The 23,291-nt window shown below is 28.9% G+C and overlaps 1 protein-coding gene across 5 annotated transcripts in view; it reads right to left on the reverse strand.

Moving 5' to 3' along the window:
- LOC142325386 (uncharacterized) overlaps positions 1-23,291 on the reverse strand; it is a 78,151-nt gene that overhangs the window by 37,025 nt on the left and 17,835 nt on the right. For all 5 annotated transcript variants that reach the window (XM_075367104.1, XM_075367102.1, XM_075367100.1 and 2 more), the window contains exons 4-9: positions 21,492-21,735; positions 20,798-20,925; positions 12,420-12,533; positions 10,206-10,506; positions 5,853-5,980; positions 690-806 (exon numbers count right to left, since the gene is read on the reverse strand). In XM_075367104.1, the coding sequence (XP_075223219.1) occupies positions 690-806; positions 5,853-5,980; positions 10,206-10,506; positions 12,420-12,533; positions 20,798-20,925; positions 21,492-21,735 (1,032 nt within the window). The remainder of the gene's footprint in view (positions 1-689; positions 807-5,852; positions 5,981-10,205; positions 10,507-12,419; positions 12,534-20,797; positions 20,926-21,491; positions 21,736-23,291) is intronic.

The raw sequence follows: 23,291 nt of genomic DNA on the forward strand, positions 1-23,291 counted from the left end.
TGAATAACTTTGTTCAGAATATAGAGATAAAAGTTGTAAGTGGAACTAGAGTAGTAAACTCATATTGAGGATCTGTAACTTGATTACCAACATACATGCATACTCATATGTGGCTGAAATACTTACAAAGTATTTCAGTCAAATAAAGAAAAAACATAAGATTAATTAAAAGAAATAAGATTGAAGGTAATATGAAATTCATCACTGAAAGTTGGCAAGAAAGTAAAACTATGTAAAAAAAATGGAAGACCAGCTGATATTAATTGTAAAAATGTTCTAATGATAATGTCATCATGGTAAAGTTTAACCACTATTAAAGAAAGTTATCGTAATTGGATCTACATTTGTTGTAATTAAACAATAAATTAATAGCAAAAACTTCTGCTGCCTTTAGCCTCATAACATGACTTCAAATGTAATTAAGAAAAACATTTTACATAACTTTAAAAAAGAAGAAAAACTGGACCAATCCAATCTATGGCAAGCAATATTTCCATTAACTTTATTTAACAAAGTTAGAATCTCAACTATTGTAATTATAAGCTCATTAATGAAATAGTTCCAATGAAAAAATTAATATTACATTATCTATAATGAACAAGCATTAAATACGAAAAAAATTACAATTTTTTTTTTTTTTTAAGACAATAATTAATAATTAATAAATACTTATGTAAAAAATAACATACTTTTCCCTAGATCTAAAGATACAGAATCATCAGCTTCATGCCAATGACTTTTAATATCATTCTTCCATGATAGAGGAAAACCACTGCAGAAAATTTCCTTTATCTCTTCAGGAATTACTGAAAATAAAAATAATGAAAATATAGCACAAAGGGAATCCTTTTTATACAAATTAAAATACTTCATTTGAGAAAAAATTATTTAGTGGACTAAAAATAAAATGTAACTGAATTATACAGACTAGTACAAGGGGGTATTTCTTCCATCTTAATTCAACAAATGATAAGTGCATCACTATTTTTGATTTTGATGTTATTTGGTATATGATAATTAACCACCTTGAATAGCCAAAAAATATTTTTTTTTAATTAAAAAAATTTGTTCTTGAGCAATTTTAAAATTTTGAGCTGAAAATAAATAATGAAGGGCTTAAGGTAACAGGCCTATTTTTTTTTTACTTTTCAACTCTTAGGTAATTATAAAAAAACTGGACTGTTACCGAGTATCCTTCATTAAAAAAAAAAAATGGTTGCCAAATAGTAAGATTTTTAAAATGTCTCATTTTTGGGACCCAAAAACCACATGTGGGACAGGTGGCAAAAATTTGAAATGTTTACAGCAGTAAGTACTTTTTATGTACTTTAAAACCATATAAAATTTATTTTGTTACTCAAAGGGGTTGACAAGTAATGTAGCCAACAAAACAGCTAAAAACACTGTTCCTTCTAACTGTAAACAATGTATCCAAAAATACTGATGTTACGTATTTTTTTCAGATTATAAAAATTATAACTAAACTTATTAGAATGAATAAATTGATAATTAATAAATAGTCAATTACAAACTGATAAATACTCAATTACAGAATGATAAATAATAAATACAAAATGATAAACAATCCAAATATACTAACAAGTTGTTCAAATCACTTTTACCTTATTATACTCCTGTTAATGGAAGTTATGAATAAATCTTGCACTTTTTGATAACAAACTTAACAAGTCCTCATTCATCTTTGGTGTAATGTTGTGTCCTCTTCCAGTAGTTGATAAAAAAAGCTCTGCAGGTATGAGAATATTTAAAATATTTTTCAGTTGAACCCATGTTTGATTATCCCAAATGATTTCTTGAATGATGTACCAGGACCCTGCAGATGGAAAAAGTGTATTCAATATGCCTCTTCATTTTCATGTATTTTGACTTCAATGACTGCCTAACCACCACTTGCCATCACAGAGTACATAATTTTTACATTTTGGCTTTGGTAAACCTATAAAGCAATCAGAAATACTAATGTTCTTGTGTATCAATGCTAACATAAATGTTTGATTTCAGAATACATTTCTGACTTGTTGGAACATAACTGTGAGAAGTTCTTGTTTCTGAGATTGTGATTACCTGAAAATGAGAACTGAGGTATTCTTCAGTCTCTTGAACATCTTTATTAGAGCAAAAAATAAATGTTATATTTTTAATAATGTTTTCACAATAATTATACTTTTCAGAAGATGTAACAACTTGATTGTTGACTGTCCTTTGAAGGCTTGCTTTAGTCACAGTCCTTTTTACAGTTCCACTAATACTATCACATGGTCCTTTTCCATAGTATGAGGCAAAAAAATGCCATTCAGTTGTGATTTCAAAATGTTCTTGATGGTAGCACATATTTATGACATTTTTTTGGTTTTATACTGGGCTGAGGAGTCATCAGAAAAATTGAAAAATCATTTAACTTGAGGTAACAGTTGTTTTACTTTGTTTATAACTTGCTTTTGGAAGTAGAACTATGTAGTATTGTGATTCAATTACTCACTAATCACACAGTAGCTTTGGTTTTGTAATTTTCCTTCTTTTTAAAATATATGAGAAATGGATGTACTGTGGCATAACTTCTTGACCAGTGATATGACGACTTTATCCTGTATCACAAAAGGAAAATTTTGAGAGAAGTCTCCCATTAAAATACATTTACCCTTATAAACAAAAGTTTTCCCTTTTAAATTTGAGGAAATAGCTGGTTTCTTTGCAACAAAATGATGATGCCTTTTTAGATTTATTTAAATTTTCAGTAAGTTTAATCTAAGTACTCTTGAAATGGAAGAATTTGAGTAGTTAGTTCACAATGGTCAAACCCACTGTTTGAAGATAATTTCAGAATCAAAATCATCCTATCTCTCTTGTAGTAATCTGAGAACTTCATTAGTGCCTGGAAATTTTTCACATTGTGACAGCATGCACGTTTCATTTTCTATATCATATACCAAGGTTGGAAGGAGAATTTTACAATCAAATTTCATTTTTAGAGTAGATAAGAGTTTTACATTTTGATGAAGGCTGTGTACAGTTCTTTTAAGTTGCATAAGATAAGCCTTTTTTGAATAAAAATTTTCTTCTCATCAGCAAGAAGGATCGTGTACAGAGACATGATCCTTCTGGCTTGGCATCATTCGGCTATGCTCATCATTCTGATAAAAATCTTGGTCACATTAAATAAAATTTTCATCAATTACACAACTGGGTTTTTCTTTTTGCTGATTTGTGGCAAAATTCCACTTGTTTTAACTAATTGTTTGGATTGATGGGCTAAATACTAACGCTAAACTCATTTTGAATGTTTGAATGTTCCAGCTGCTTGGTAATAAACTTAAAATATTAATTTTTTTTTGGGTTGCTGTAACTGTTTTCATTTTATCCTTTATTTTAATTATTAATTCTTCATATTCCCTACCTAAATCAACAAAATTTTATGGTACTAAACTGGTCTTCTTCTGTACAAATATTTAAATCAAAGGAATCATCTAATTTACTGGTAACCGACTCTGCTACTTTTGTAATTTTATTTTTTTAAATTGGTTCTTTTGCACTGTCTGATAATTTTTGAAACTTAACAGGAGGAAATGCCAAGTGCTAAACAAGCTTTATTCATCAACTCAACTATAATAAATTGAGGCTCAAATATATCTTGACATTTCGGTTCACTTTCTGTTCATCTTGTGGTTTTTATAATTTGTTTAAGCATTTTATACACAGTATTTACCTGAAATTAGTTTTAAATTTGGACTGCTTGTTTAAATTGTTGAAGATATTTCTTGAAGAGATTTCTTAACCAGTTTGGTGTGACAGCTAAATGCGTCAGAGCAACTTTTCCCATTAATATGAAAATATTTATCTAAATATTCGGTTACAGTACAGATTTTTTGTTTCAGTATATCCACTTGTTAACGATATCAATGTTATTTGTTGATATTGTCCAATACTGAAGATCTATTGTTAAGTCAATTTGTGACATACTGTTTCAGTGCGAATGTCAACTGAACACTTCATAATCCGTTTTTATAAAATGCAAGGATTCTTACAATAACAATACAGTTAGTATAAATTATAAAACTACCAATTGCACCTTACTTTGTATTATCCCAGTTTCTCTACAGCTAAAATAAAAATTTCTCTAATTAATAAAATTAAAAATAAAAGATATTGCATAAAAGAGAAGTTCACTGCTAATAAAATTACTTGCAAGTGTACATTACCTAACCACATTGACAATAGCAACAACACAACACATCACATTGTAATCAAAACAGTAACTGAACCTTCTACAATGTTTACATTAAGGATTATGCAATCATTCATGTCCATGCATGTCTTTTGTTTAAACATGAATTTGTGAGTCATACTTTAAGTAATAAACTATCTAGAATATAACTCATTATAGACATATCAAAATATTTTGTATAATAGGCCTACATTATTATCTGAAAAAATACATGTTGTGAAGTTTTTGGATACATTGTTTACGTTTAGAAGGAACAGTGTTTTTAGCTGTTTTGTTGGCTACATTACTCGTCAACCCCTTTGCGTAACAAAATAAATTTTATATGGTTTTAAAGTACATAAAAAGTACTTACTGCTGTAAACATTTCAGATTTTTGCCACCTGTCCCAAATGTGGTTTTTGGGCCCCAAAAATGAGGCATTTTAAAAATCTTACTATTTGGCAGCCATTTTTTTTTTTTAATGAAGGATACTCTGTAACAGTCCAATTTTGTTTTATTAGTAAAAAATGTTTAACTGATTGTTGAACATAAGCCGGTAATGAATTTTCATTTAATGTTTTTCTAACGTATAGAACCTCTTTGTCTTTGTATGTTTGAAATCATAACAGTTTTCCAGTCTTCTTTGGTCCAGTTTGCATGTGCTTTGGCGTACAAGAGTGTTTTTCTGCACATTGATGGTGTTAAAAGCTGCTTTTTAGCTGGCCTTTCCATCCTGCTCCAAGTAGTCGGTGTCTAACAGTTGTCGTGTGTAAATTTATTCCACTGGCTGCTAATTCTTGATTTAAGTCCACAGCAGATAATCAGGTTTACTTTTTCTTTAATAACCAATCCAGTGTTGGAGTAGTTTTTATTTCACGGCTACATTTGCCTTTCCTTTGAGGTGAAAAGGAAACGCTCTTTAAATTGTTTAAAAAACATTCACATTCCTTATTAAGAAGCTATTTGTATCTTGTCATACTGGTATCCCTCAGAAAGAGAAACAATTTTATAATGCTTTCTTGGAGTTATGTCCATTATTAAATATTCAAGACACACAGAACAGAAAATATGATTCTGTAATAAAAAGTGAAATAAACTTTCACAAAAAACTATTTACAACATGAAAATTGCTAAATAACTTAAAAGAAATAACCTCACATTACACTGAGAACCTACAGAATGGATGTGTAAGCAGTGTAGCCACAAGATCTTGTGTTTGAATTAATTTGCAAGCTACTATAGTTCATGACAGCTACTATATTAACTAGCTGACGAACTAATGAATTTGAAAAGTACTTATTAACCAAATTGGTAAGTTTACAATTGAGCTTCCTATTAATCTCGACTATTCAAGGTGGTTTTGTTGGAATTATATATGATATATTGCATTATTATAAATATGTTGCAGCTTTTCTATTTACCATGTAATGAAATGCTTAAGGAAGATAATAATGTATATAAACTGATGGATTTTAAGCCACTTTAAATATCTTTTGATAAGATATGTCTAGAAAGAGTGTTCTCCAGTTTACATCTTTTTTTGTAATTGATTTGGTGCTGTGGAGCATTGCAAATACTTAGAAAATCTTTAATTAAAAATAAAAAAAAAAAACATCTTGAGAATACTTACCACTTTCAGGATCATGAAGATTTCCTATTAATACATACAATCCATTATTTGTAGTAACACTTACAGAACTATTTCTTGTAACAACAGGCCCTGCAATAGTAACTTCATCTGATACTGTATCAGTTAATCTGTAACAGTAAAAGTCTTCACAAATAAAGTTATTAAAACATAATTGCTTTATTTACTACAAATATTACTGAATTTTATTAGCCGATACTTGTTGAATAATAAATAAATTTATCAAACTACTTTATTTTACCATTATCAAAAAATAGCTCTGTAACTACTGGTAACATCAATTAAATCTGACAGCAGACAAATTAAACTTAAAAGTAATTGATCATTTGTATGGCCTAAAGGGATCTATTCAGCAAACAATGTACTGTGTTTGGATGTAGTATAGAAATGTAAAATACATTTACTTAAAATGTTAAAACTAAAAGAAAATATTATATTTCCCACAATATTACCATATTTACTCGCGTAAGACGCACACCTAAAAAATAATGGTGTAGTTTTTTGGGGGAAAAGTTAACATTTAAAGTTTTTAATTGATTTCTGTTTATTTTTTGTACAATAAAGATTAAATGCTAAAATAAGTAGTTTAAAATTAGATTGTCATTAAATACCACATTATAGAAAAATTATGGTACACTGATAAACACTGCAAAAAATACACATAGGCTAGCAGGCATGACAGCAACAAAAAAAGAACAAAGAGCCTATTGTACAATCATTTTAAAGGACAAGCAAATTAAAATACTAAAATGATATCAGAAGAATACTTACCTGTTTTTATATCTTCATCGCTGTTTGAATCTCCAACTTCAGAAGGAAGTAATTGTTTACATCATCCCATAATCCAGTCTTCATTTAGATCTAGGCTATTAGAAATAGGCCATTTTTTGAATTTCTTTATAAAACATTTGAAGATTCCATGTAGCCAAGATCCACTCACTTATTAATATCAAATTCAGCTTTTTTAAATCATCCTTTAGAAGTTCATTTCATGGCTTGTAGACGCCATCCTCTATGAATAAAAATGTTTCAAATAGGGATTAATGGGAATTACTGCCAATAAATTCAGACATCGAGTGGCTGGAGTAATGTTGTCATTCCAATAGGAATAAAAACTTGCACTGTTTTACTTTCTTTAAAACATTTTTTTTTATTGTCTTACATGTCCACGGAAACCATCCATCACTAACATACTTTTCAATTTTAAAAGGGTACCAGGTGACTGCTCTCACACACATTTTACCCACTGTAAAACTAGTGCGTTATCCATCCAATCTCTTTCTTGGCACCTAACAATGACACCAGCAGATAATTTTTCACCCTTTAGAAAATTTTCTTTTAAATACAATAATGATGAAAGTTTTTGGCATCTGTAAGTATTGTCAACATGACTGTACATTGCTATTTTTCATAATCACAAGTATAAACATGTACAATATTTTTATTACAGACAGCATTAATAGTTAGATCTGCTGGAATGTCAAAGAAAACTGGTGTTTGATCAGAATTTCTTATCTGCCCATTCAAAAGTTATTTTCTTGTAATAATTGAATTACATGTCTCTGGAAGGTCAATAATATTTTGCTCAAAGGCATCCAGCAAACATTGACAATTAGTGTATGTTTTCTTATTGATACTTCATACCTATTCAAAAAACAATTTTTTTGAAGAACTGTGTTCTACTTCAGGAAACTTCCAAATTCTGTCATCAAATACTCTTCTACTTTTACTACTATCCATAAGCTGCTCTCATTTTTCTTCAATTCCTTATACATGATTTCAGAATATAGAATTTATGGCATACCGCACAATTACAGATTTTCTCAGTTAAGTGAATAATTTGTAATTTTTCACAAACCAAAAAATGATTGCAAACGTTTAACAGAACTCTTTATTAATTTAAGTACAAATTGGAAAACTTAATATAAGCATAAAGTACAGTCATAAACTACCTTCACTCAAATAAAAGAAATGAATACTGTTATGTATTTAACAGAGAGTTGTGAGGTATAAAATAATACAGGATGATGAATAATAACAAATGTTATAATAACAGTTAATGCAGAGATAAACAAAAATTTATCTCTGTAAAAGACAATTACAACATACCCCACATAACGGAAGTGACTCATTTAGTACCGAAGTGAAATCACATTATTAAAACACACAATTTTTTTTATATTAATATTGTATATTACACCTCAATATGTAATACAATGATAAATACAGATATTTGGAAGTCCCCGCATATCACACACACAACATAAATTTCATGTTTGTTTTTAAGATAAAAGGTGTGTGCCATACACAAGTTAATATGGTATTTTTTCTTAAATATATTTCCCTTGAATTACGATTTAATATTACATCCTGTCATTCTGTACATTATGCAAATAACTTTATAAATGAACTTCTGAGCAGGTAAGCACATAGTAAAAATTTAACCACTAAAAGAACATTGTTTCCTGATGAGTAAAAAATTCAAATATAAGAAAGATAACAAATTTCAAACAATGGTGAATAATCTCAAACTCAGGTTAAAAAAACTTGTAGATATATGTAACTAAAACTACCATCCTTGTTGGGAAAAGTGTAATATACAATCCTGCTCAAAATTTAGAAAATTATGTCATTGAACAACACTACTGACAACTTATTGCTCAGTGCTTTAGAGATCATGACTTATTCCAAGATTGCTTTTAGTATTATTCACATTTGTGATTGATTACATAATACAGAAGTAATGTTTCAATTAATTTTCTTTTATATATAATTAACCAGTAACTTATAATTATGTTTATTATCCTAACTGCAATGAATTATCAATTAACATTAAGGTATTAGGCTGCATGTAGTTGGCAGTTCTTTACCGTTTACAAATACTAGTGTCAGAAGTCTATTAAAAAAATATTTGCTTTTATTCTAAAAATATCTATCTACAATATTAGCTTCAGCACATTATTTCTTTTATTAAATTCTATCTAAGGCGTACTTACAAATTCATTCATCACCTACTTACTTCAAGACATCTAAACAAGATATAAACCAATAACAAAGCACTACAATATCCTGAAGCAATATATTCTGATATATATATATATATATCAGTAAATTAAGTAATTTTGTACAAGTGCAACCAAATTAAATTAAAAGATGGAGCTCTTATAACTCCACTTTTCCTCAGCACAGTTTCACCACTCTTTTGTTATCACCTACCTTATTTCAACCTACATGTAACATTTTTTTTAAAATACTGAAGGATCTAGGTATTAACATCCATCACATCAGAAGTCTATTATGAAACACTTTCTAAACTGCATACAATTCAAAACTGACAACGGGAAATGCTGAGATCAGGGACTGTTCTTCTTCATAACACATCTACACACAGATGCTTGCATCAACAGTTGAAAAATTTGAAACAGTTCAAAAATTTGACATTTTTTTTCTAAAGGAACTTGCCATTTATTTAAAACTCAGGAATAATTATCTGATATCAGATCAGTCCCATTAGTTCAGATAATATGGAATCCATTACATATGAAAATTGTACTTCCAGATCTTTTCATAGCTAATTACATGACCCCTTTATCAGTGGATTTAAGAGTAGCACTGTTGATGGTACTCATTTTAAGGCAGTTAAGAGATCAGTTTAGTATATAGTTACATAATCTGTTCTGTATTTGTTCATTTAAAATTTTGTTTTTTTAAACTTCAATATTTTTGTAAATTTTATGTTGTTCAACTCCATTTAGAGAGCTTAGTTTTTATGGAATAAAGAAAAATTTGAATGCTGTCGTTAATTATTCATGTGTATTCATACACATAAATACACACAAATTACTGCACATTATGAAATCAATCTTTGCAAATCACCTCATAGAAACAAAGATCGACCACCATATGCAAATTTTATTCACAGTCATAAAATGATTCCCCAATGGTTAGTTTTTATATATATAAAACCAACATCCAGAGGTGCTTGACAACATGAAATCTACCACGCTAAACTTTACAAATAATTTAATACAAAACAGATCAAATATCATATCATACTAATCAGGTTTTCTAATCATTTTAAGAAGGACATAATTAATCAGTAAGGTCAGCAATTTCAGTGACGAAGAAACTGCGCAACAATCTTTAAAAACAATTTTCATAAATTTCAAAATGAATTATTAAGTTAAATCCAAAAAAAAAAAAACTCTAAAAAAACACTAATAAGTTTTCAAACGCAAGAATTACATAATAATGATACAAGTAAAATAAAAATTCAAGCAAGCAAATTAATAAGCAAGTAAATAAAATCAAAAACATACAGATGAAAATACTTACGGGGAATATAAATAACCTTTTAAAATAACACTATCTGCCTCTTTAATCAGAGTCCATTTTTTTAAAAATGAACTATTTTTATTTTTAGCACCACCAACATGCGTTTTTATTTTATTTTCATTGCTAGTAACATCCCTACGACATTTTCTATTATCTTTTGCAATTCTATTTTGAGATTTATTTTTTTCTGAAACTGTACTTGATTCATTTTTCACATTACTTAAGGATTCAGTTGTATTATTAGAACTTTCTAATTCTAATTCATTAAAAGAATTTACAGTACTATTTTTTTCTTCAGTAACTAAAAAAAAAAAGGAGAAAACAATAATTAAATAAATTGAATTAATTGACACAGAACATGATAATGTATCATAACTCCAGTTCATATTTATACTACTGATTAATGCAAGAATAGTTCACACCACAAAATATTAATTTTGTAATTATGAATGATTTATAGTGGACGGCTAAAAGGCTTCCGAATGTACAACAATGGATAAGCATAATGGAAGAAAAAAAGAAATTACACAATAGTGAGACTAAGAATTATATAAATGACATATAGGTCTATAAATGGAGATAAAAAAGTAAAACTTAGTTAATAATCGATATAGAGTCAATTATACTCAAACATTTTTAAGATGGCTGTGTTCTGTAAAGGAGGAAACAAAAACTTTTAAAGGTACTTGCAAATAAAATTAGCAAGAGAACTTTAGGAATAGTTTGGCCGAATGAAAAGAACTTTTGAAAACTCTATTAAAAATAACTTTAAGGTTGAGAATGTTCAACAGAAGGTGCATTGAGCAGGGCAATATCCAAGTAAATGTTCAAGTGGTAAATAATATAGAACTTAAAGAAATGAACTACATAGATATACTTTAATTATAAAGTAAAGTTTTAAAAAGAATATTTTATTTAGCTTAGATTATATATATATATACATACATACAAATAAACTTTACAAATAATACGCAATGTTAAGTCCACAATGTTTTAATATATAATATATTATATATTTATTTTATTAAACAAAAATATTAAAATATAATATTTATATATTTATTTTAAATATAATATTTTATTTTAAATAAGCCATGAACAAAGAGATGTACTAAGTAACTAATAACACTATCATCAACTGAACTATCCTGGCCTATAACATCAGTTATGAAGCTTAACATTAATATATACTAGCTAGCTAACAGCTAATACTAACAGTTGAGTAAAGGTAGTTCTTAAGAAAATTTGTGACAAAAATAACGTTAAATTGTAATACCATTATTGTAATTGAAAAATAACAGTATTAGGCAGGAATGCAGCAGCAAATGTAAAGAAATAGGAAATTCTCAAGAAACATAGTTAAATAAAATTAAGGAGAACATTTAGATAACATTGCAACAGATTATATATATATATATATATATTTTTTTTTTTTTTCAATATATACAAATGTTGCATGTGATTAAATTAATTTACATAAGATCTACTGATAATATATTTTTTACTTGCAAGAGAAGCAGGAACTGTGAGGTTCAAGAACCATTTTTTTAAGGGTATAGAGAAAACATCAATGAAATTGCCATTGAATAAGATTCACTAACTATATCCCTATAGGTATTCATTTTAAGAGTGCCATTATTGAAATCTCATAAAATAGAAAATTTACCAAAGACTTTATATGGGGAACTTTTCTTTTATTTTTGAGTGCATTCAAAATATCCTACTAGCAGATTTTAAATATCCACCATTTCTACAATATGAAGCCAAATTAACTTTTTAAATGGAAACCAACCCAATTTTTTGAGAATTTTCAAGTGTAACACAAAGGCTAATTCTAAAACATGTTTATTCTTGGAATTTTTCCCGAAACACAACTATTCAGGAACTAAATCCCACTCCAGTGGTACTCAACATCAATATGTAGCCTAAAAGTTCAACAACGTAAGTCCACAATGTTGTAATTTTGTTATTGTTTCAATGAAATAGAATTTTTAATATATTCCATTATTTTGGTTAAACTTCTAAGAACTGCATACTGTTTTTGACTTAACAGTTTTACAACACTTTAAATCAATGGGCCAATAATTCCATTTCTTTAATAAATAAAGAAAAAAGAAACACATTAATTTAATTATTTGGCAAACTAGCTTGGACAGTGTCATTATACCCTGACCATCAACAAAATAAATAAACATTATACCATCATTTACAAACCTTTATTTTCACTTTCATTAAAACTTTCAGTACTATTCCAATGATCCGTAATAATTTCCTTCCAGTTTGCAGGAATTTGAGTATTAAAATATTTCTTTACTTTAACAGGAATTTCTAAAGACAAAAGAAAAAAGAACACTGGAAAATTGATGAAGCAACTCAATAATCTTATTCTTAATTAAAACCTGTAATAAATGGCGCTTTAATATTTCAAATGCATTACTTTCCTTAAGTTAAATTTTATCATCCGATAAACAGATTTGCAATTGTCGGGATAAATGATTCTTTACATCTAAGTTTAGACGCAACTAGACAAACAAAATGTTCAGTGTTAAATACTATTGCTGTTTCCCAACATCTTCACTTTTCTTGAAGCAGTGCTAACTTTGAGAAATCACTGGTTATCATACACATTTAACAGAATAAGAGGACAAGAACATAAGAGAATTAATTTAAAGGGTAAATAAGTTAGTATGAATAAAGAAAACTTATGACATAAAAATTGTAAAACCAATAAAACATAGTAAAAATAATTTAAGAATATATTGAAATCTTTACTTCAAAACAAAATACAGAATAAAGATGTGTTTAATGACTTATAATTTTGGTAGTTTTTGTCATTAAGTTATTTTTCAAACTTATTTAGATCCTCTTTTAAAAATGATTTTGTGGTTTATGCATTATTGTTAAAAATTATTTAAGCTCATGAAAAGTCTTTTATATATATATATTACCTTGTGATACTTCAGTATGGATACAGCTTTATACTGCATATCTGAGAGGTAATTGGAGGGAGAAAGAAATGGAGTTCTACATTGTTAAAAAAAAATCTGCATCATGGTTGGGTTTTTAATTTTTGTCTGCAATCTTGGATCTGCTCTGTTGAATCAAACTTAATTTTTTTAAATAGAAAGGTGAACATGACACATGATTTCGATTTAAAATTTTACAAGAAAAACAATGGTGAAACCTGTTTTTCTGTTAATGCCTTCATTATCAAATTATAAGCATTCAAAGTTGCATTGATGAAAAAATTGTGTAAACAGCAAAACTAGGAAAAACGAGCTGCATGAACAATTTCATTACACTTTATATTCATAATGCGCACAATAATGAACTTTAAACAGTGCAATAATATTGATAATAATAAACAACAAATAATAATTAGCAGCACAACAAATTAAATGGCTATATCAACAGATTTTATTTTCTAAATAAAAACTAACTTCCAGTGTTATCAGCTGATATTTGTTACTTATCTAAACAAAACGAATCATGTGGAAATAATTAGTTAAAAAATGTATTAAAAATTTAGTTGAGTAAATTAGCTGTTAATCTACAACAATTCAGTTTGTATTACATTGAAACAATGCAAATTATTAATTCCTCATTTTCCCTTTTTACTTCAGCATACTTGTAATGATAAAATTTGATAGTGCTAGTAAAAATTAAATGTTGCAAGCCTAGTAGTTAAAATTTATTTTTTGGAGAAAGTTTTTTTACTAGTTTCCTCATTCATTTACTTGATTTTATGAAATATTAAATCTTCAAATAGCAATGTCTTTAACTTAATAAGAGATAACAATGCCAATAACTTTACAAGAGATATGTGATTTATTTAATAATAAATTTCCAAACAGAGAACCAGTAAGTAAATCGATTGTGATCATGACAGAATTGTGATCGTTACTGTACAGAATCGTCCTTGCCTGGTAGACCAAGAACTGTCACATCTGATGCAGTCATTAGATGTAGTGTAGACTTTGTTGAAGGCCCTCATTCATCGATTCGGAAAGCTGTCGTCCAACATGACATCAATTATTTTTCAATTAAAAAAATTCTTAAAACGAATAAATTTCACCCTTATAAGTACACCTGGTCCAAGAACTTTCTGAAGATGATTTTGACCGCTGAGTTGAGTATTGTGATATTATAATACAAAAATTAGACATAGATGCAAATTTTTCTAATTTAATAATATTTACTGATGTGATTTTTTATGTTAAATGAACATGGGAATAAGCAAAACTGTCAATATGGGAGTGATAATAATCCCAGATGGATGTTGGAAGCTCATACACAGCACCCTCAGAACGTTAATATCGGTCATTGTATTGTAAGGCCTTTTATTATAGATGACAAAGGATATGCTTACTGCAACTTGTTAGCCAATAGGACTTTACCAAATATCTGGGAAAATGTTGGACAAGATTTAAGTAATAAGATACGATTTAAGCAAGATGGGCACCATATCATTTATTATCTAAGGGCACGGCAAATTTTAAATGTATAATTTCTACATCACTGGATAAGTCATATAGGAGCTGTAGAATGGCCTGCCAGGTCCCCAGACCTGCCTCCTTGGGATTACTTTTTTTTGGGAGTACCTGAAACATAATGCTTACAAAACAAAATGCAGAGATTGACAAATGAATAAAGGGGTGATTTGACTTTTTATGAATTGTTTTATATATAGTTAAATGTAGATTTTCTATATACCAATGTTTCACTTTGGTTGTCTTGTTTATTTAAATATTGACATCTACATAATTTAACATTCTATTATTATCTATTTCAAATATGAATTTTAAACTTTCATTATAAGAATCTAATTTGTTCAATATTATTATATGTTCAATGTTTATTACTGGATTATATATAATGAGAATATTATCAACATACTGTGTTCATATTAAAACTTTACGTAAATGAGCGATACCATGTACTTAATTAACTCTCAAAATCCTGTAAATAATTTCTCAAAATAGCTGATAGTGGAAATCTCATAGGTAAGGTATTTTTTGTGTACAATAATATTTGTTATTATACAAATCCCAAAGCTATTTTTTGACCTGAAAAATCAAATAAAAAAGATCCCAGAATTGTATCTCCTGTAGTTCTCATGACATCCAATGAAAAAAAATTTGGTAACAAAACACAACTTTTTAGGTTTGAAGTACAGTACCTTTGTTAAAAGATCAATAAATGTGTAAATTCTATTATGAAAACTTGTAGAGAACTTAATTCTGCGAAAATAGATGTAATAAAATCTATGAAAAATGGATGCAAGCCATCAGTTCATCACATGTGTGTCTACTTTTTGCTTATATAACTTGCATTTCATCCATCCCTGTAAACAGTAATCTAAGGGTTTTTCACATAAGCACTGTCTTATTTCATTTGTGAAATGTTATAATGCTCTGTTAACTTATAGTACATTTCAATTCGTTTTGCCAATGAGAAATTCGCAAGCACTGTAAGAAATTATTATTTAAAAATTCCAGGTAATTTCTCCCAGCTACACATTGTTCTAGTATGAAAAGGCTTATTAATTTGTTGTCAATCATGCCACACTAAACGTTCATAGAAACTAAATGTGTGTGGTTTATGCTATTACAGGTAAAAGTAGCTTCGTCTGAAAATAATGTGAATGGAATTAAGTGATAATTATTATTAGCCCATTAACAAGCCCATTATACTGAAATTTCTAAACATGATAAGGACACAGTTTGTGAGCGAACAGCCAATGTCCTCCATAGAATTTGTGGAATTGCCACAATTTGGAGCATTTGTGGAATGTTCAGTCAAATAGAAATTCTTTGCATAGTCGTTATAAGGACTAAGCTGTACCACCTGAAGAATGTTTTCCCTTTCATCATCATGTACCAGTTGAGGATGAGTTTCAAATGAAACACAAGCACTAGGATGTGTACCATTCTCACAAAGATTATTGAAAATCTTACAATACTTAATGATTTGAAGCTACTCATCCAGGATACCAACAATTGTGTTCTTCCACTCAGCTGGAGCACTTCCACTGCAAAAGCTAAATACAAAAATCATATCTGCATATTCTGCATGGGTGAAGACAACGCATTTTCAAAAAAAAAGAATTTATAACCAAATTTAATTTTCTTATATTCAAATTCAACTGGAAAATAGTAGGCAGCACATTTTAGAGTACAACAAACACAAAAACACACATAACATGATTCTAACAACATTATTAAGAACTACACTAATTCTCTACAAGTTTTGATAAATTTAATAATTATAATGATTTTAGTCAAATAAAAATTAATTATTACTCACTAAAAATAGGCGGGCCCAAGGCTTGCCGTAAAAATTATACATGGTTTAAGTTTCATTACAAATGATTTTGATAAATATTTTTGCCATTTGTAACTGAAGCACTGTTTTAGTGTATTAACAACAACAAAAACTCTTACAATGAAAAGCTTCAAAATCCTGAACATTTTTAGCCATTTGAGATGTCATTTTTAACACAGCTCTAACCCCAATGTTTTCCTTTTATATCCCCAAAACACAAATATAATTTTAGATAAATTGTTCTATAAAGAAATACAGAGTGTCCCATATAAAACGCAACCCATCAATCACTAATCCATAAAATTTCAAAAGTCAAGCTTACTCCCCTACTCGTTACTGAAATGGACTCTTCCAACATCTGAACATCACGGCGACACAGTAGAACACTACCGATAGTAACAACAATGCAATCATAACGTTCAGTGTATTGCTAGAGACAAGATGGTGTTTTCTCTAAATGAACCTGTTTTCATTGTTGAGTCGTACTTCAGTACGAAATCAGTGGTTGCAGTGCAAGATTTTTTTAGCCATAAGTACCCAGATAAACCAGCTCCTAACAAAACATTAGTATTAAGGTTAGTTGCAAAATTTAGAGAGACTGGTTCTGTTAATACCAAGGAACACAAAAGATCTGCGTCAGTGTTGAATACAGATACAGTCACTGAAATCAAAGACCGATTACTCGCCTCAGAATCGATCAGACGTTTGTCTGCTGAAATTAATTTGTCTAAATTAACTGTTCATTGGGCGACCAAACAATTACAATTACGACCTTGTCGCATTCAAATGGTTCATCAACTTCTTGAGCCCGACAAAGAAAAACTGCTACAATATTGTCAATGGTTCCGTCGATTTCTGTGTGAGGGAATTAATGTTATGGATTCGTTATTTTTCACAGATGAAGCATGGTTTCATTTGGATGACTACTTAAACAGCCAAAACAGTAGAATTTGGAGTGCTGAAAATCCCCATGTTTATCACGAAAAGCAATTACACCCGCAGAAGTTGGGAGTGTGGTGCGCGATATCATGGAAGAAAATAATCGGACCTATTTTTTTCGAGTACACCATTAATGCAGAACGATATCAGGATATTTTATTTCAGTTCATTGAACTCTTGGAAGAGGAAGACAGACACTGCTGGCTACAACATGATGGTGCAACATCGCAATACGCACGCAGGTTCAACTTCTGATTTCGTTGAGGAATTCTTTGGTAATCGTGTTATCGGTTGAGGCTTGTGGCCACCAAGATCTCCAGATTTGACTGCAGCGGATTTTTTTCTATGGGGTTACTTCAAAGAAAAAGCCTACAGCAACAAACCACGAACACTTGAAAGTCAATATTGAACAATCTGTATTAAAAATCCAGCCACAAACTTTGAAAAAAGTTGCAAGAAACGCTGTAAAAAGAATTGAAGCTTGTATTCAAGAAGATGGCGACCACTTCCAACATTTACTCTAAATGTAAGGTAATGGATGGTGATAATAAAAATTACATTTACATTTATTTACACATGCCTTTTTATCACTTCAATACCTACCGATATAAGGTTGGGTTGCATTTTATATGGGACACCCTGTATAAATCATTCATAAATGAATGAATCGTTCATACGCTGCAGGCAGCTTACGCGGCGCACACGCACACTCAAATAAGGAAACCATCAATATTTTAGGATGATTGCATTAACAGGAAAAGCAACACATCAATTACACTGATAGACAAAAAAAAATTTAATGTATCACTAAGTATGATGCTATTTCTTGAATTTCAAATATCACCCTTAATTTCAAATAAATTACACTTTAAAAAAATTAAGGGAAAATATAATGAAAATCTAGTATTGTTTATTTATAGCTTTCTGATTATGTTAACTAAGTTAAACAATAAAAATGAGCTAACAAAATATAATATAGCAGTTTAAAATGCTAACTATAAGTTGAAAAATGAAAAAATCCTTTTTAAAATTAAAAAACTTTTCAAAAATGGGTGAGAAAGATTCTATTAGTTTTCAGCATCAAAAAACAGATTAAAATCATGTACCGCATGTTAGGAAAAAAAATTATGTTTATCAGTGTTATTGTACAAGTATCTTGTGATGCTGGAGAAAAATTTTTAACCAGTATAAATGCTGAATGGCTTGAGAGCATGACGTGAGGATATGGAGACTAAGCTCAGTTAGAGATTTATTTTCTCAGCAAGATTGAACAGCTTTTCTGGGAGATTCAGGATATGGTATTTTTCCATGGTTAATAGCATCAAACACACCTCCTGCAGATAAAGCATGATTCACTGTAAGTGGAGCATCATAAAGAGGTTTTGGGCAGTGGAAAAACGTTCTCCAATTCTGAGTAATTTTGTGACAGTTTCACATGAGTGCCAAAATTAATCATATCTTGTGCTGTTTTACACAACATTATGAAGCACCGAAAATGACAACCTTAACATAATAAACAAAGATCAATTTGATGATGATGAACTTGGTCATCAAGACCTTGAAATAGATCAACAACAGCAATCAAAGAGGAAGAGAAATGGAACATGATGGAATTGCTCAATGTAGTATGAATTAATGAAAAATGTACTTTTTGAAAGTTGGTACAGTAATTTTAATATTTATCGATAATTTTCTTTTGTATTGCAACAAAATGATTAATAAAATAAGTAACCCTTAAACAAACAAAAAAGAAAAGTTTTGCAAAATATAATACCAGGGTACATCTATACCACGAATGTACATGTGTGTGCATGCACATACACACCAATAATCATATGCTCAAACATACTGGCCAACACATAATTTTTTTTTTTTAATTATAAAACTTCTTTTTACCTTTAAATTAATAGCTAGGAAAACAGTAGGATTACAAATATTATTAATACAAGTTATGAAACATTAAGTAGTAATTATTCAATTCAGCAATTCTAACATTCTTTTTAATTTTTCAATTTTCAGTTTATTTAACTAAATTTGCTGCAAGAGCACAATTCATTGAAGTCGTAGCAAGGACAGATCTCTCTCTACTTTCTTCATTTTTTTAACACTACTGTTTTAACACTTTTTTTGACTTACTTTAATTCCGCACCTTGATGGTATTGATTCATAATCTGTTATTTTCAAGCTGTTTTCTCTTTCAATATTTTTGGATTGAACACTTAGCACAGCATTGTCTACTATGTTCATTATTACTACTTACTAAATTTCAGAAATGTAGTTTCTCCTGGTTTCAATTTAATTTTTTTATTTCCCAACCCTTTAACGTTGGTTCTCTTAATGACAGATTTGATATTATTTAACTTTATTAACTGCTTTGGTTGTTACCAATTTACCAAATGCATTTAAGTAGAAATCTGCGATTATTTTTCAGGCTTGTTTCTTTGACACCACTCACAGTAACCTCAAATACTACTTTATCTTTTGATAATAATTTTACAAAAAAAAAAATCCTGTCTAGCCATTGTCTACTACTTACTTGTCTGATGAAGACATCATTTTCAAATAATTGTAAAAATTTACTTCTTTGCCAAAAGATGACAAGTGCAAATACGGTTTATTTCATCCCAAGTAGCAAACAAAGAAATGTGTCATAACATGTCACTGTGACACCATGTGTAATTCATTGAAAAAAGTAATAACTACATTATAAAGCAAACTCATTACTAATTATAGCTGTTTTTCCATGAGAAACTAAATTGGAATAGTTTCTATAACTGCTAAAACTCCTTATTAGCAACTATACCAAATTCAGTTAGCTTTTATAAAGTTGAAGTAAACCAACTGCATATATGAATGTTCATGCAGCTGATTCACAAACATTTCAAAATTGAACACAAGAACAAAAGAGTGATCACATGAAAAGATCAAAGGTTTTAATAGAAGTGAAAGACATAATATAACTTTATAAACGTTAGGATTACATGAATAATAAATATATGACTATTTTAATTATACAGTGAATAATATTAGCAATGATTATTGTGTTAATCTTAATACTAATCTAAACTGAATACTGATCCAAGAAAGTACCCTTATTTGAATTGGCTAAATAGTTCAAATTCTGAATGGAAGTATAAATTTATTTATCAAATTCAATCATGAAAACATAAATAAGAGATGACAATCAGGAAAATGGGGTGGCTTCTCCACCAAAATTCTTTCAAAATTTTATGGTTAACTGAAAGGATAAAAATGTTAATGGTATCTCATTTTTAAAAGTAAACAAAATAGTCTTTGTATTTATTAATAGATCAAACAAAACTGTTTACCGTCATTAGGATCATACAATTTTCCCACAAGAGAAAATGTTCCTTTGCTTGTTTTAATGCAGTGTGATTTTGGTCTACTTAGAATATTTCCAGCAATAAAATTTTCAACTACAACCTTCCCATCATTTCTGAAAAAAAAAAATCAATTTTTCTTTAACAAATGAATAATTTTTATAAAGCTGTAGACAAAATTAAAATTTTTGCATGTCTTACCTTCTGGAAGGCACTTTTTCAATAATGCATATTATGATTTTACTGTCATGCACTTCCATTCTAATTATTTCAAAAGAGCAATTTATTCAATGTATTATTCTTTTCACAAAGGAATTTTAAAAATGTTTTATCCCAAAAGTCATATAAAAACCCAGGACATTAGTTTTATGTACCATAGACTATTTGGTTTTGGTTCGAATTGTAAACAACATTGTTTACTAACAAATAAAAAAACGCATATACATATTAAAATTTAATAAAATGCATTTTTTAATTGAAAAAGAATTCTGAACATATTATTATTATTATTTTTTTTTTACTAAATACTATATATCAAATAATATCATTTATCAAATGCTAACAGTAAAATGAATGATTACTATGTAAAATTTAACTCAGTATGAATCAAAAGTTTGAATTTTTAGTAATCTCAATTCAAGAGAGAAGTAATGAAAGAAATCAGGAGAATCAGAATACTTACATTTGTATTAACTGTCCTTTTAGCTCTAAATCATTAGAAGATTGTTTACACACTGTCCACTTTTTGAGAGCTACATCTCTTGCAAAATTTAATTTTTCTAAGAGAATCTGGTTCTCATCAGTGCTAGATAAATTTACTGTATCTTTCATGTAATGTACATTAGAATTTTTTTGTACAGAACTTTCAGGTGATGTAAATATTTTTGATTCATTATCATCATCAAATACTTGAAATAGTCTTTCTCCTAAAAAAAAAAACCTTATATTAAATTCAAATATTCCTTCCAGTTTTCTTAGAAAAAAAATTGGTTATATGTACCTACATTAGTACAACCAATACACAACCATAGGAGTATCAAACTTACACATATTTTCTGTTTTGAAATCTAAGGAGTGTTTAAATGAACTATAAATTTTTAAAAATATTTTTTAATATAACCTGACATGTAATTGAAATGGGTGAAAAATTATGATCATATGGGGAACTGCAGTTAGGGTATGTAAAAATTTTTCAACCATATTTGTGCAAGTTCATCTTTTAAAACTACTTTTATTTTAAATTAAAATAAATATTGTATTAAATTACTATTAATATTATATAAATTATTATTTTTTAGAGAAACAAATATTGCTGCTTTTATTCTACATTCCATTAAGAATTTATAATAGTAGCCTCTTCATTGTTCAACTTAAAAGAGGCCCCATCACTTAGTTTAGTCTACAAGTAATATATACAGTTTATTGGCATTTAGTCTATAAGAGACCAATCGAAATAACTCATTTAGAGGGGAAAAAAATTGTTACCTGGACTTTTATAAATGAAAATGATAAAGCGGTTTACAATAAATGTAAAAAAAATGCGCGCACGAGGGTGGTGGAGTTGATTTGGGGCGGTTGAAAAATGGTATTATTGTATAATTTCCGGCAAAAGTTGACGTCAAAAATTTTGTGGTTATTTAAGACACAGAAAGGTATACTTTCACCACAGTTGTCAAAATGAAATTATTTTTGCGGAAATGAAAAATAAAAAACAAAAAAACAATTTTCTTGGAAATTTTGAGGTTATGTAAGTGACCTTTACAAAATTTGTACATTTTTGCATGATCTACAACTTGTGTTGGAAAATTTTTTCAACCCCCCCCACACATCAACATCCACCACTCGTGCATTTATTTTTTTTATCTTTATTATAAGTCCCTTTACCATTTCCACTTACAAAAGTCCAAGTAACAATTTTTTTTCTCTCTAAGTGTAATTTGGTGGGAGTATAACTAATATAGTTGATTGGCAAACACTATATAATAACCAACCAAGGTTGATCCAGTGCTGAACGTTTCTTAGCAAATCAGCTGATTCAATTCCTAGTAAAGGGGCAGTTACTTTTATACAGAGTTCATACTAGATTGTGGATACTGGTGTTCTTTGGTGGTTGGATTTCAATTAACCACACATCTCAGAAATGGTTGACCTGAGACTGTACAAGTCTATACTTCACATACACTCATACGTATCATCCTCATTCATCCTCTTTAGCAATACCCGACTGTGATTCCCAGAGGCTAAACAAGGAGAAAAAAACACTACATAATAATTTACTGAAGGTTTTGAAAATGATGTTCATCCACTTTTATGTAGTTGTCAACACGTTTGAACGTGTTCTTGGCTACTCTTGTAAGCTGTACCCTGTCTTATTTGCTGGAAGGCACTGATAATGTTTGTATTCAATTCCTGCAGGGTGTGTGGATTGCTCCTATAACTAATTTCTTTTAGTTAATTCCACAGAAAGAAGTATGAACTAGTC

Source organism: Lycorma delicatula, chromosome 5 (genome assembly GCF_047948215.1).
Source record: "Lycorma delicatula isolate Av1 chromosome 5, ASM4794821v1, whole genome shotgun sequence".
In the NCBI taxonomy this organism is placed as follows: domain Eukaryota; kingdom Metazoa; phylum Arthropoda; class Insecta; order Hemiptera; family Fulgoridae; genus Lycorma; species Lycorma delicatula.